This window comes from Zonotrichia leucophrys, chromosome 1 (assembly GCF_028769735.1).
Source record: "Zonotrichia leucophrys gambelii isolate GWCS_2022_RI chromosome 1, RI_Zleu_2.0, whole genome shotgun sequence".
Taxonomy (NCBI): domain Eukaryota; kingdom Metazoa; phylum Chordata; class Aves; order Passeriformes; family Passerellidae; genus Zonotrichia; species Zonotrichia leucophrys.
In genome coordinates, this window is record NC_088169.1 from 93,729,875 (window position 1) to 93,745,462 (window position 15,588).

Consider the following 15,588-nt stretch of genomic DNA (forward strand, 5'->3'; position numbering starts at 1 on the left):
AGAAAGCTGCTGTTGAATTTTTTTCCTAAAATTACCTGCTTAGCTTGTTGCCTGGTCCTGTCTCCCACAGCTTCAGGATCGATCATTTTCCATTCTGCTGCGACGCTCTTAAAGACGTCGGTACCGCCATTCAGGGCTTGAATGAGGCGGCAGTCGCCAGACAAGTGAGCCAGGATCCTCAGCTCCAGCTGAGAGTAATCAGCAGCCAAAATTACACCACCTGAAGTCAAGAAGTTATCAGAAAGCATTATTTCATAAATTACTCCAATATTCCATCCAACTTGCCAGCAAGAGGGACTGAACCCGTCCTTTGTCTTCTGCTCTGGGAGTTTTTCACAGCAAATTTCTACCAAGACAAATTCTTGCCTGTTTCCCCAATGCTCAGGCCTGCATGCTTTACATCTAGTCACATTTAGAATCCATCAAAACCATATAAACAAGTATCTGTCCAGGTGTCTGAGACAGAGCAGGCAATGTGAAAACTGACATTTGGATAGAAAGAACACTAGGTAGAGTGCACTTTGTGTATTCAGAGCTGCCTTAGCTACCTCTTTAAAAAACAGGTATTCTTTAAGAAGAAATGAGTGTGAACATGTGAATGGTACAATTTTAATACTTTGCCCAACTGAAACTCTCTCTTTTATAGTCCTGTGAATAATTTTGAAGGCACACTAGCTACTGCACTAGTTTTCCAAGTAGACTGCTCAGACCATATATACTGTTGTCAATCCTTAACCCTTCAATATATCTAGTATTTTTTGCTAACCATATATTTTACAATTACAGAACAGGATCTGGGCATTACCTGGGAAAGGAACAAAAGCATGCCTCATGCTAACAGAAAATGGTATTCCTCTTTCTTCTGATCTGTTTGCAGCTTGAACCTTTAGCCCATTAAGCAAAATGGAACGCTTTCTGCATCTGTGGAGAAAAAAAATTAATGCCCCTTCACCAATTTCTAAAATACTAAGAGATGCATAATCATTTTTACCAGAAAGGATCACTGAAAACAAGTGAGACACTGGCATCTATTCCATTTTTCTGGACAATCCATAACCAAATTTGACCATGGAGGAACTGGACAGAGACCACATAAACATCTGAAAGGGATTTATAGATTCCAAAAATATTTCGGGATAAATCTTCCTAGTACATTCAGGATTCAGTTCAGAAATTGGATCATTCTGCTCTAAAACATCATTCTCCTGTGCAGAATGCATACACCAGCCCAGAGGCAGAAAAATCCCCCCTCAACATCACCCTCATTACTGCACATGCACACACATCCACAAGTAAGCCTGTAAAAACAGAGCAGAAGTTGCAGAAAAGGTGCTCATAACCCACTGCAGGTTTCCTTCCTAAAGACTGAGGGAAAGAGTGCCCCAAAGCTGCTCGATTTTCTTTTGTGAGAGGCCAAAAGTTTACAGTGTCACCCACATGCTCTGCATCCTCCCAGGGCTGCTCAGGTCTCCCGTCCCACCAAGCCATTTGCAGCTGCAGATGGAATTGTATCCATGAGCACATCCACTGAACAGTGCACAGCTCTGACACCATTCACATCACAGCCTCCCATCAGCACCAGTCTACCAGACAGTCCAATGGGCTCTTCACTGGAAGGCAAAAAGCCTTTTGAAATCCTTGATGTCTGGATCAGGGATCTGAGGAAATTCTTTATCAAAATGAAAAGCTTTCTCTGAGATCAAAACTACTTTCAGCAGAGCACAGAAAAAAACCATCATGCTGTCTCTCCCTTGCGCACTTTCTTTTCTTCTTAAATATTGGCTTTTCAGGCATGGTAGGGATCAATGAGATGATTCACAAAAATCACAGAAATAAATGTTCAAGAGAGATAAAGGTGAGGAACAATTGCATGTCTGGCTACTGCAGAAAATCACACTGTTCAGCATAAGTTCTCAGTTTAGTGTAAGGGCTTTATACCATGACCTAATTTAGCTACACTCCTTTGGTCAGAAGCTTCTTACAACGGGAGGAAAGAGTAGCAATAGTGGTTAGTAAGATAATAGACAGTTTGGACCAAAGTCTGGAAGGCTGATCAGACTTGGTTGGATGGCAATTTCTTTTGTGCCAGCAGTCATTTCCGTGCCTTTAGGATTGCCCACCTTCCTAACACAGTGGCTGCTTAACTAAGGAATGTAGGAAAATGTAGGGAAAGTCAGTCTGAGAGACCTCTCAGAGTCTGGCAGGCACTCCAGTTCTTTGATGGGCTCTTCTCTACAGGGAAGACTCAAGAAACCAGCATACTCCCCAGCCATCCTGAAAAGCTGCTGCAAGCCTGAGCACTGCCACAGCTTCATCTCAGAATGGCATTCCTGCCTCCATGGCTATGCCTGGTTCTGCTGAGATGAACAAGATTTTTCTACTCCTGGGTTCTTTTGTCATCACTTTCCCAAGGCAGTTAAATGCATGGTGGTAGGAGGCACCAGACAGAAGAAGCAAAAACCTTCTCAAATTTCTCACATCTTGCTGTGGGGAAAAAAGCTTAGAAAAGTCACTCAGGTGACACAACTGGGACAAGAACCTGAATGCAAAGAGAAACTGAAAGGGCAGAAAAGCACCACCAAGTAGGAAGCCCCAAAGCTCACAAGGTAGATGCTAAAAGATTGGTGTTTCACTAGACTTCCATACAACTGTTAAGGCATTGGCATGTAATGCTGTCAAAGTAGAATTGTAGAATCACAGAAAACAGAGTATTTGGTTAAGAGAAACCAAATTTAGAAATCTTCCTGTGCTACTTGGTAGTTACTGCAGGTCACTATCACAAATGAAATTATTAACAAAGAATGGAAAATATGTTCACCCCTGTTCCCTTAAAAAGGAACAGCACAAAACAAATAAATTTTCTTCTGCTTCTTCCACAATATTCAATGCTCTTTCAGAGTAGTTCTTAGCAAGTCAAACCAGATCCTAACTTCAGTTTGGTTATTTTCAGCCTCAGGCTTTCCATCCAACAGCTGGGAACGTAACGCTAATCTCACTGAAGGGTTTCATAAAGAACGTCAAAAAGAAAGCAAATAGCTACATGAAACCACATGCTGTTAGTATCATTATGTCTTTCATGTATCACTGATTTTTAGGTATTTATTTCCCTGTAAGAGAAACACTGAAGAACAAGTCACACTGACATGACAGCAGCCACAGGTGAAGGCAGAAAAAAGAAATTTGACAACCCAACCACATTTAGACAGGAGCTTTGTCAAGATCCTCCTACCTGCCCCCCAGTGCAGCACGAGAATTAACATTTCCATGGGCTTGGGAGGGGGGGCTTTCTTCAACCACAGTTGGCATTTCAATCTCAAAATCTCTTGGCACATTCTGGATATTTGGCTCTGTGAAGCTCACTCGACCTGAAAGGAAGATAGGGCAGAAATAAGGAAGAGTCCAACAGGAGTCTCTAACTCAGTACAGCTGCACACACTGCATCTCCAAAATACAATGGCCAGGAGAGTGAGAGGACACAAACCACTGAAAAAATATTCAAAAAAGGAAAAGTAATTTATGTTTAATGGGCTTGTGATGGCTCCCCATTTCTGTATCACTAATAACCTGTTCTGGAGTCAGAGATTTACATGGTAATATGTGCAAGAAATGAATAATACTGCTCAGTGAACACAAAAGCTATTTTAAATACATCTGGTGTCAAATAGATGTACCAGTATCTTTGCTTGGTTGAAGCAGAGCACAGGCTTGATTTCCTATCTTTTCCTCTTAGAAAAGCTGCACACATACAAAAAGACAAAAAGCCAGTAAGAACTGAGGTACTTGCACACATTTGTTCACCTGTAGCTGTGTGAGTCTGTGAAATTGGATATATCCTTTCCATTCCCAGTGCAGAATTCAATCGCTTTTCCCTCTGTAGTGGAAACACCACTTTAGTAATGGCATTGTTGATCCTCCTCCATTCCAATATCAGCCCTGGCAATGGGTGAAGTGTCTTTAACTTCTCCAAAACATCCTTGTGGGAAGAAAAGGGCACAACTAATCAACGGCCTTTAAAACTTTATTTATAAAGTTTTTGCTGCTCTGCAGGAAAAAGTGACTCCTTCACCCACAATGGGTTCCAGTATCACTGCCTTAAAATTAAATCCATATCCTCTCCATTTACACCACCTACACCTGGGTAATCAAAGCACCACCTGACACAGCTGCAGTTTTATTACCCACGAGAAGACAATCACTTCTCTCTGGACTTCTGCACCCTCATCATCACTCTTAATCTGCACCAACCAATAAACCACCTGAAATGAAATAAAGCATCACTTGCCATAGGTCCCCTACGTTGTCTCCTCTTGTCCAGCGTTAATGCTTCTCCTCCATCTTCTTGCATATTTTTCTCCCTGCTCTCTCCTATCTGTACACTAGGAACACCAAGTGAAGCCCTTGACCATGCTGCTCCTGGTAGACAAAGCTGATCACTAGCAATCAAATCCTTTCAGTTTAATCAGAAATGTGAAGGGAGCAACAAGAATTTCTAAAGACAGTGGCATGCAAACATTTCTTAAAATAACTTTTTTTTGTGTGTGCTGCAGGCAGCTGCAGCCTCATCCCTCCACATCACAAAAGGAGGAAATCCTCCCTTTGCTTCTTGCTCCCTGCTCTGCCACCACCGCTGCACCCAATGTCTTCACTGCCACTTGAGTTCCAGAAATCAATACTTGTCTTCCGAGTACAGACTACACTGAACAAGGGGAAAGTAAGAAAACAACACAGATTAATGAGTCCTGAAAACAGGAACATATATATCTGCTAATTCCACTTGTCTGGCAAGAGCACCCATTAGCCTGCAGCAGCTGGTATTAATGCAGGTCCACAATATTTATCAACTGGCAAGAATGTCAATAGCCTTCACATTACACAAGCTTCTGATATACTAAATTTGATAAGCCATCAGATTAGCCATTCTGAAGACAAATTCTCTGAAGCAAAAAATACAGATTTGATTGTAGCAGGAAGAGAAAATATTGTATTTAGTCGACATGGTATTTAAGTATCTTTCAAGCTGATGTGGAAAAATTCTTCTGCTATTGGCTTTACAAAATTATTGTGCTATTTTGGTCTTACACGTGATTTGGGAAATCAGATTCTGCCTGATTTACTCTTACTGAAGCCTGCTATTTACAGGCATGTCCTCACTGCACTCAAGCTTTAGGAGAGTAGGAGTCACTAATTCTGCAAACAGAGAAGGTAGAATCCAGTTTGAATTTGCAGTGGTAACTGGAGGAGCAAAAGGCAATTAAAATTTCTTTTCAGACTAGAAAGAGATTTTACTGTACCTTTGTTGTACTGAACTGCTTGCTTAGCCTGACCCTGTTTCCTTTAGCAGTTGCTCTTCTGGTGTAACCCAGGGTTTTCTTGTTCCCTTGGACTTTCACATCTCCATTTTGTGGCAACTTCAGCTCCAGGAATAACACCTGAAAGAGGCCAGCATTTCAAATCAGTTTCTGCATGCTGCTCCCAGGAGAAAACAAAAGCAACTGAGCACTTAAACAGCTTGTTCCAGCCAAAGGATAGTACAAATGCTTCAGGTAATTAAAAAGCTGATTAAAGATCCCAGCTATCAAAGTCATTCCTCCTCATTTTAATTAACTACGAAATGCAATTTAAAATCTCATTTTCTGAACACTCTAAGTTTAAGTTCAGAGGTATGTTTTTAGAAAAGGTAATTAACTCCATCCAATAAGTGAGGTTATTACTGACAGTCAGCTGTAATAAAATGTAATGTTCAGATGACTGAAAGTGGGAAGAACATTGGTGAAAAAAGGAAGTGTTAGCAGGGAGCAGGCTTCAGAACAATATGAATGGCACAGAAAGAGGTGGTCACAAATACTTTTAGAGAACAGCCAGAATATTAGTTTTTCAAACAAATTGCCAAAAAGCAGAAAATTAAATACATGCTCATTTGGTGACAGACAGAATACAGCTCCTAATTTTTCACTTTATGTTTCCATGCAGCATGATATACTACTTAGCAGCTATTGTCTTTGATTTCACAGCTGGCAGACGGGAACAGAAAGCTTTTCTCCTGCCCATTTACAGCACAGAAGTTTTACTGACACAAAACTAGAAGGGTAAAGTTCCATTAACTTATACAAGGTACTTTGCATGACTGGCAATGAATTTCCACATGAGGTACAAGCTTCTGTAGTTCAGAAAACAGCATTTCAGACAAAACTTTACTTCCCCTTTTCCATGAAGCAGAGTGAAACTGAAGTCAAGCATTATTTCAGGAGTTCTAACTTAGACTACTGTTACTGAGCAAGACTTCTACATTTGCAACAAAGGAGTATTTCAATGGAATTTCTTTTACTGATAGCTGCTTGCAGATTTTGACTACTTTCATATAAAGTACAGCCCCTCAGCGAGAAAATAGTATATGGAGAAAAAAAAAAGAGAAGGAGGAGAAAACCATGCACAGCAATTTTAATAGATTTCAATTATTCCATGTAATGTGCATTAAAAAATAAAAGTGAAATTCTTCAGAATGAAAGCTTTGCTGTTTTACATAGAAATTTGTTTCTTAGACTTTAAAAAATATCGGTTCTTAAAAGGTTCTTAAAAGCAGACAGCAGTTGGTTCAAAACTTTTAAAGCAGTTTTTCCTCCTCCTTCATGCCTGTACAGGGGCAAGGGTAGCAATGCAACTTTTTCAGTACAATTCTACTTAGACTCAAGACTACATGACACCAAATCACATCTCGTGTGTGGGACACTGGCATTGCAAAACAGCTTCTCCAGTCCTGTACCACTCATCCAGAGCACTCTAAAAGCCATTTAACTGGCAGACCTTCTCATGCATCCTGAGAGGCCACAGTCCTATACAAACCACATCCTTATTTTCACTTGGTTTTTATTTCCATCATACATATTTCCACTTCTACCTTCTTTATCTCTGCTAAAGTTGGCAGAAACGAGAATGATCAGTAACAAGCAGGAGACACCCAGCCTCTTGCAGGCAGCAAGCTCATAATGAGTGTAAGGATAAATGAACTCTCAGCAGAGCTGGGTTTGCACCTTGGATTTTCTTCACGCTGTTTTCCCATGAAGAATTTTTTTTTCTTGTTTTAGCCAAAGGCTCTTGATGATAACTTCTGGGGAAGTTCCCCTCCCACCCCAACCCTCATGTACCTCTGCAATGTCATCAGGGCTGGTCAAGGAGAAGCTGTGCCCTGCCAGCTGATATGCCTTGGTCTCAATCTGGCTCAGTTTAGCCTGCATGACCTGTTTCTGGGTTTCGTAGGCTGTCGTGCTGAAACCAATGCCATTCAGCTCCAGCAGAGCCAAGCAATAGTGGGTGGGCATCTCCACTTTAGAAAATACATCTGTAGTAAGTACAAACCAAAGAAAATCTTTTATAAAACAGATAAACTGCAGATAAACACATTAATTTAAAAAATAAAAAAAGAATCCTCAGTTTTGAAAATAGTGAAATGTTCTGACACACTGAAATCTTTTACTGTAGATTTCATTTAAATACTTTTGTTTCTAGAATAAGAAATACTTCATAATGTGCAGTGTTCCAGAACACCCTATCACAAAGGTATTAAAGAAAGCAGCTTCTGTCAATTTTTTTTCTAAAAAATACATCTCTCCATATATCAACATTTTATAAACTGCAGACATTTAAGCCTTACTTAACGTAAGGCTTTCTAACTTGATACACATTAATTCCACCACCCACATCTTTTTAAAATGTTCTAAGGTTCAACTGTAACAATCATAAATTATGTGGTAAACTTGCAATAAAATGCTTCAGCAGGATGGGACCATAATCCTCAATTCTGGATACAGTTTAGGGGAAACTATTATAATGACCACCAGCAGTATATTTTTGGGGGTTTTTGATGGCTTGAGCAATTGGCTAAAGCACTGAGCAATTATCAGTGCAAACACACAGGATCATTCACTATGGAACCACAAGAGTTTCATGGACACAATGCATACATGACAAATCATGCTATATGGGCAGGCCAAAGAGCAAGAAATCTCCTTCAGAAAACATTTGAAGATTTTAGGAATTACTTCTGACAAGAAAACCCAAAAACTTTTGAAAATGCACATGAGAAATCACAGACAGACCCACAAGTTCCTCAGAATGGCCAAGGCACTCACCTGGGAGGTACAAATCTGCTTGATTTAGAGACTTAGAATAGACTCTGCTACAGCCTTAACCACTGGAACTGGTGGAGATTGAGGATATAAGAATTATATTTTAATTTTTCTTTCAGAATATATATACTTCCAAGGGAATTTCCCTCTTTTCTTTTAACAAATTAAAGCATTTAACAAATGAAGCATTTTGACAGAACACATTTAAATAAGATCTTCCAAAGCACCTCTCTTCTGCACGGATCATTCAGCCTGTTGGCAGCACAGCTGTATTTACCCTCCATCTTTGCCCCCAAGTGGAGGATGTCTCCTTACCTGTCAGATTTTCCTTGTGGAGCTCCTTGTGGAGCTGGTCCATGACATTGAAGACAAGCACAGACTCTATGGCTGCTCTGTACCGCCCAGACTGGTCAGTGCTGGCACTCAGCCCCAGGCTCTGCACCCCTTGGCCCGTGCCCACTCCTTCCAGGAGGGGCAGCTCACTGGGGAGAAAGTTGGTCACCATGCTGTGAAGGGTGTGCTCCTTGGAGCCAGAATCCAGCAGCCAACATGCAACCTTAAAAAGGGAGACCTCCATGAGACTTTTTTTTTACCTTTTAGTCATAATAAAATGTAAATATTTAGCCAGGAATTAATTCAAGGTTATAGTGGATGTTTTCTTTCTTCATTTGGCAGGTAAACTGCAATAACTTGTTGGGTCATTTCAGTAAAATCCTTCAGGAGAGCCTAAGTCACTGAAGAGCTTAATTCTTGAGTAAGAATGAAAAGTTATTTCTTTCTAAAAGAAAAGTTATTTCTGTACTTTTGAAAACTATATCCTGTGTCAAATAAACACATCTTGAAATGTCTTTTCACTTATTAACGCTTAAAGGGAATAAATATGAAAATCAGGATCAAAACATGTTTAATCTGAAAAATTACTTTCTGGAGATCAGAACTTGCTATTGATCTAGAATATTAGCCAAGCTGAGCTCTCCTATCTTTTGCAGAACAGGACTAATGCCAAGAATTCTGCATGGGATATTTTACTCCTCGTAGAGCTTAAACCCCTGTCTTCAAAGCAAATTAATTTATATGTACATTTCAATTTCTTGTGTCAAAACAGGATGAAGCACAGATTTCTACATTGCCTCTGCCATGCAAGCAGAAGTAAAAAATCATATGTATATACATGGGGTTGGGGAGGTATGCATATATTCATTGTGTCACTAAAATGAACCAACATGAGTATGACTATCACATGGAACAGTGAAGGGAAAGATGCTTTTACTGCTCTTCAATTTCATCCTAAAACTATGTCTTGGTATGAAAAAATCTATGTTTGTCCTTGTGTTGAACACCTTAGCTACTTTCCTGCAGAGCTGAGTATTGCAATGAAGCTGTTCAGCCCATATGCAAAGCCAGCTTTAAAAAATAACAGCATTTTCTGTGCACCCAGAGCTTTTTGTAACATGAGCAACAAGGTGCTTTTACCTCAAGCCAATGTTTCATGTGAGTTACAACTGGTACCCAAACCTTTTGAAATTCCATGTAAACTTTGTTTTGTTTTGAGAAAAAAGGAGTAGCAAAGTGGTCTGTATTCTTAGTGGGTAAATCTTTTGCTTATAGAGTCCTCTGCTCTCAGAAGGAATAACCTGACCAGAAGCACCTGTGACATTACAGTCCCAGGCTTCTTACTGCAAAAACAGAAGTTAAGTCTTGTCCACTGGGACTGGGGAAAGATTTATCTTCAATTCCCCTGCCAAGTAAGGCATGAAATAATAATGTCCTAACCTCTGAAACTCTTTGTTTCTCTTGCAGGCACCAAGAACAACCATAGCAAAGTAAATGTCCTCAAAATATTCTTCTAGATTGCCCACTGAAAGAAAATTTCACTAAACTTCCGGACAGATTCATACTGAATTAACAGAAGTACCAGAAGGCACTCCTGTCTTTCCACTGTTGTTTTTAAACTAGTAGCTTCATCCGAGAGAAATTTCTTAATCCTGCAAACCTTTGGGTCCTCAAAACTTCCTTCCAAGGAGATGCCACAAGCCATCAGCAGAGTTTTGTAGTGCTGGATGAAGTCATACATGATAAGTGAGCGCTCCTTCTTGGTCTTCTTCTGCAGGTACAGCTGCAGATGGTTCAGTCTCTCTGTCACAGGTAGGCTTGGATCCAAAGGTGGGGGTGCCAAACTCAGACTGATTTCTAAGGCAGGAAATACAAGCAAAAATCATCTTTTATCCCACTACATGATAAAAACAGCAAGAGAAACATTTTGAACGCAACCACCTAGAGCACAAAAGCTTCAGTTGAAGTGAACAAACAATACATCTGTAGCACTATTACATGTTTTATCAAACCAGACTAGGCTCCCAAAAGCAATATGCTGTGTCTGTACTAACAAACAAAGGATAGCCACAAATCAAACCCTAGTCACAAGGTCACTTAGCACAGATTGGGCTTTCTTCATCATATGAGTGCTAGATATGTTCTGGAGAGCACAAATTGGAAGAGATCTAAAGGAAAAAGCAAGTTAGATAAAGAGAACTTGGGAGTGAGCAAATGTTTTAGCCACATGCATGCTCACACTCCAGTGTCCGAGCCAATTAGCTGCCCTTATTACACAGTGCTATAGATGTATCCACAGCAACCTGTCCAAGGGTGTTTAACGCCCAAGACTGCTCAATTACTCCACCACACAAGTGAGCTGGGGTCGGGACAATCAGCACTTCCAAGAACCCTCTCTGCTGAAGGAACTTTCTTCAGATGCAGTGTCAAATAACCCAGCAGAGCCAGTCTGCTCACTTACCACTCTGGTCTTGGATCTGCTGCAAAGAGATATAGTAGGCATCTTTGCCACCCCAACACACTGCCAGTCCAACTACCAAGATGTCTTCGCATCCTTGGACAGGAAATCCTTCATCTTTAACTTGTGTCTGCTGAGGAGAACTCACTAAAGAAATAATTTGAAGTTACTATTATAAAATGGCATCCATAAATACAGAGGATTTGGGATCCTGAAAATGCAAATATGTACACTTGAGCCTAAGGTTGAATATTATCATGTCTTAGTAAAGCAAAGGAGCAGCATGTTAGTAGAGGATGGAGAGTTAGTGTCAAGCATTTCCTTGATAGGCCTCTGGTGATAGTAATGAAGTGTTAGCAGCTAGCTGGTATGTGAGAGCATCTGAATATTCTTCTGTGACTGCCTCTGAACCAAGGTTACATATTTTCAAATATTTTCAAAATGTAAATTTGGTTCAATATAAGCACGTGTGAAATTCAGATCAGTCTCTGGGTTGTTGCAATTTTGCTTCTTTTTTTCCCCCACAGAAGTATTCATATGCTGCAGTTTGCTGCTGCTTTTAAAACATATTCTTCCTTTAAAATGACAAGACTAAGCAGTTAGATTCTTTGCTGTCACATCACCATAACAACAACAGCAACATTTCTTAACTATCAAAATAGATTTTTGACAGGCAAATATGAAATGCTTTTTAGAGTGGAAGGAAGGAACACACTTCTATCTCAACTCTTGAAGAGGTTGCTAGAAAATGCCAGAATTTGGAAAGGATGCTTTATGGGTGGCTTAATCTGAACAGGAGGAAAACCTTATTTACTTTGAGGGTGACAGAACACTGGAGATTGCCCAGAGAGGTTGCGGAATCTCCTTCCCTAGAGACATTCAAAAGCTGCCTGCACATGATCCTGTGCACCCTGCTCTATGAGATCCAGCTATAGCAGGGGGGTTGGACTGGATAATCTCCCGAGGACCCTTCCAACCCCAAACACTCCATGATTCTGTTATATCAGCGATTCTCCTCCTTTTTTTGCATATCCTTTCCTTCTCTAGGCTTCTTTAAGCTGAAGATATCACATGCTGTTCACAAAATAATGCAATGGAACAGGAAACTGACCTTTTTTGAATTTGCCACCAATCGTTGATTTGGGAGACAAAAAGCACTTTGTTCTTTCACATGCCACTGAGATGGAGAATCTGCTTTTCTCCTTCCATTCTGCAACAAAAGTCTGGAAAAGTGCTCTGTCGCTTGCTACATCAATAATAGTGAAACTTTCAGCACTTAAGGGAACAAATGGAAAAACATCCTGAGATAGCTGCAGTGAAAAGCCTTGGTCTACAATGGAATTATCTTTTATCTCATCTGCCTCAGCTGGGTCTAGACACTCAAGATTGTCCTGGAATGTTTTTAGCTGCTGCTGTGCATTGCCCTCACTATTCTGCTGTAGCTGAATTGTCCGCCCTTCCTTCTTACAGGTGACTTGTCCCTTTCTTGCAGATGGGAGAGAAACAGAACATTGTGGAAAAAGCTCTTTGGGAGGTGTTGGAGGAATAAACCCATTATTACTGTCTGCTGCAGGACAGGATGTTCTGTTGCTTCCCTCAAGCTGAAGTGGTATGCCATGTGTTTTCTGAAGATCCAAGTTTTCCATTTTGTTTTCTTTAACCTTGAAAGAGCTTTTTAAATCCTGGCAAGTGGGCAAAGGCTTTTGCTCAGAACAGTCAGATTCAAAACCTGGATCTGGCTCTTGACTAACAATAGGAGCAACTAACTCTCCTTTCAAACTGGAACTTGCTGAAGCTGTTTCAATGCCTGAGAGGCTAGGCCATTTGTCCAACACATCCTGCAATCCTGGGCTTAGTTCAAACGAGCATTCAGTCCACGCCACTGGATGGGGGTTCTTCTCAAAAGCTTGGTGGCTTCTCTGGAGCTTTTCACCTTGATCTCCTACCAAATCCTTTGGTCTGGGGACACTGTTACAAATGGCCGAGTTTCTTAATCTTGACTGACCTTGAAATGTAGAAGGAATGTCTTTCAGAAAAGACGGGGAATTTCCATGGTCTAAAACTTCTGCTATTACATCTGAGGAAGCTAGAGACACATTGTTACACTGTGCAGGATTCTCATGTTCTTTCTGATTGTCACCGACATCAAATTTATTCTCAACAGGCCCTGGATTCTGCAAAACACCATCTGGAGGAAGCAAAGCCACAGGGTCCTTTCCATCAGCTTCCATGATGTGAACAGCTGAAAGGTCACTGACATTACTGAAGCTCTCATCAAACAGCAAGTTATCGCTGATATTTAGGCTTGTTTCAGGGACAGGATGGCATTCTACTTGTACAATGTGTTCCCTACCAAAATGGGAGCATGCTTTATTCAGGTCTTTAGACACACTCTCCCCCTCCACTGAATTTTGGGTCTGGTAATCTTGTAGAAAACTGTGTAGCTGTGAGTCAGTCATTGAGAAATCGCTCTCTTTAAGGCAAGGTGCAGGTTCTATTTTCTTCACAGGCTGTAAATTAAGGCCTCCAGATTCCAAAACTTTATTACTACAGTGCTGAGTTGTGTTTTTTGTAATGTCATTTGTTGTGATAAGATTTGGGAAGCTCAGTGTCCTAACTGTTGCAGCCAGGTTTTTACCAGTATCATTCTCAGTCCATAAACTGCTTCGTTTTTCTGATATTTCCTGCTGTGGTATTGCTGCCAGCTCTGAACCTTGTATCCCCTGCTGTCCTGTGATTCCAGCTGCTCCCTCCTGTTTTATTATCATCTCAGTTTGAGTATCCAACTGGATGCTGTCTTCAAAGTCTCTGGAGTCAGAAAACAGATGAGAGGCTGGATCATTCTGAACACCATCTGCATTGCAAACACCTCTGGATTTTACTAAAGACCCTTTCAGAAAATCTTTAGGATGACTGTTGCCATTCTGCATGGTTCCAGCTTGCAACAATATTCCATTGGGCCTTTCATTCCCATTTTTGCCAGCATTCTGAATGTGAATATTGCAGGTTTTCTCTTCACCAGGACAAAAATTCTTATCAATCCTCGCCTCAGCACAGCTCCCATCTGTTTGAGTTTTATTCCTTTTATTCTGCTTAACATCAGTTTTGTCAGTTCTCTGTGTCCTAGCACTACCAGGCATCCCTCTACTTCCTACAATACTGTGTGTCTCCACACTGGTGTGTGGAGTACCCTTCAGCATACCAGGTGCCTGAAAACCTGCTCTCCCCTTAGGCATGCCTTCAGTAGTGGTGCTAGGCTCTGTAAATAATCCTTCCATTTTATCTTTCTTCCCAATATTAACACTCCCCATCTGTACAGAACTTGAGACTTTATGAGTTACAGAATCTGCTTCCATAAATTCCTTATTATTTTGGTTTGAAACAGAATTATCTGTAGAGATGGTGGTGTGGGAAACAGGCAGCTTTTGTATATCTGTGCTAAGCTTATTTGAATCTTCAAGAAGTGACCTCTGCAGTTTTGAAGAGGTATTTTTGTTCCTAGTCCGATTTAAATGTGTATCTGTGCTTTTAATCAATCTAGAAGCTGAAGAATCTTGCCTCAATGTTGGCGTTTTTCCGTGTTCAGTAAGGTGCTCTGGGACTGCTGTTCTGGAATTCATCTTGGTTTTGACCAGAGAAATATCTTCTATGTTTTCATTTCCTCTGCACACATTTGGCCGTTTTCTAGCACTGTACACAAGATCACCCTTGCCTTCCCCTGCTCGAGCCTGTTTCCTGCCCAGGACTTCACTCTCAAATACAGAGCTTTCTGTGCTACTGCTCAGGCGCCTTTTACATCCCTTTTTAATATTTGATAACTTTCCACTCTGAGAAGCAAGGCCATTACAGTGTTGAACTCTGCAGCCTTTTTTGTTTAACACCCTTGAAGACTCAGCAGACTCCTCTCCATCTGATCTATGCAGTCTGTCTTCCAGTTCTGACTCACTGCCGATCACAGAGGATGTATCAGTCTCCAGAAAAGACTCTGGGTTCCACTGCACCCCCAGCAGTGCCAAATCCTGCTGCAGAAGTCTCCTGGCTTCCTCCACAATGACAGAGGCTGCTTCTCTTTCAGTGAAGCCCTTCATTCCAGCCATCCAGATGCTGCGCACAGCCCGGCGCTCCTCTGCTGCCTCTTCATCCTCATCCACAGCCCTGCGAACACTGTGGGGAAGGGAACAGGCACATGTAAACATCCATGCAGAATGCAACAAACACAAGGAGCTGGAACTCTTCTGCTCCCATGTCAACTCTCTTCACAGCTTCCTTTACAGAAGCACTCTATCTAAAACATAATGCACTTGATGGGAAATAACTCAATTGGAAATAACTATTTCTAAATATGAATAGATGTTGATGAAAGATATTGCTGGCTGCATACCCCAAAAGCATTTCCAGATTTCTGTGTTCTAACATACCCCAGATAAGGCCCAATTCCCTGCCAGAGCAGGTCTCAATGAATCACCCTCTATGTACTGTTTTCTAAATTAAGAAAACTTCAAAAGCATGAACCAGACAAGTATCATGGTACAGTCCAACAAGTACTTGATCAAGGAAACTTGTTACTGCACTAACATATAAATCACAAGAAAATCCCAAAAGATAATCAGTAATAAATCGTTGAACATATGGTGAAGTTGCCTTTTAGAGGCAGCAAAAACTCCCCAGAAAGCA

General features: G+C 40.9%; 1 protein-coding gene across 1 annotated transcript in view; it reads right to left on the reverse strand.

Moving 5' to 3' along the window:
* POLQ (DNA polymerase theta) overlaps positions 1–15,588 on the reverse strand; it is a 53,013-nt gene that overhangs the window by 8,906 nt on the left and 28,519 nt on the right. Inside the window, exons 16-25 of the mRNA XM_064722751.1 lie at positions 12,026–15,078; positions 10,918–11,061; positions 10,117–10,313; positions 8,439–8,679; positions 7,143–7,336; positions 5,292–5,429; positions 3,799–3,973; positions 3,230–3,365; positions 806–921; positions 36–220 (exon numbers count right to left, since the gene is read on the reverse strand). Coding sequence (XP_064578821.1) covers positions 36–220; positions 806–921; positions 3,230–3,365; positions 3,799–3,973; positions 5,292–5,429; positions 7,143–7,336; positions 8,439–8,679; positions 10,117–10,313; positions 10,918–11,061; positions 12,026–15,078 — 4,579 coding nt within the window. The remainder of the gene's footprint in view (positions 1–35; positions 221–805; positions 922–3,229; positions 3,366–3,798; positions 3,974–5,291; positions 5,430–7,142; positions 7,337–8,438; positions 8,680–10,116; positions 10,314–10,917; positions 11,062–12,025; positions 15,079–15,588) is intronic.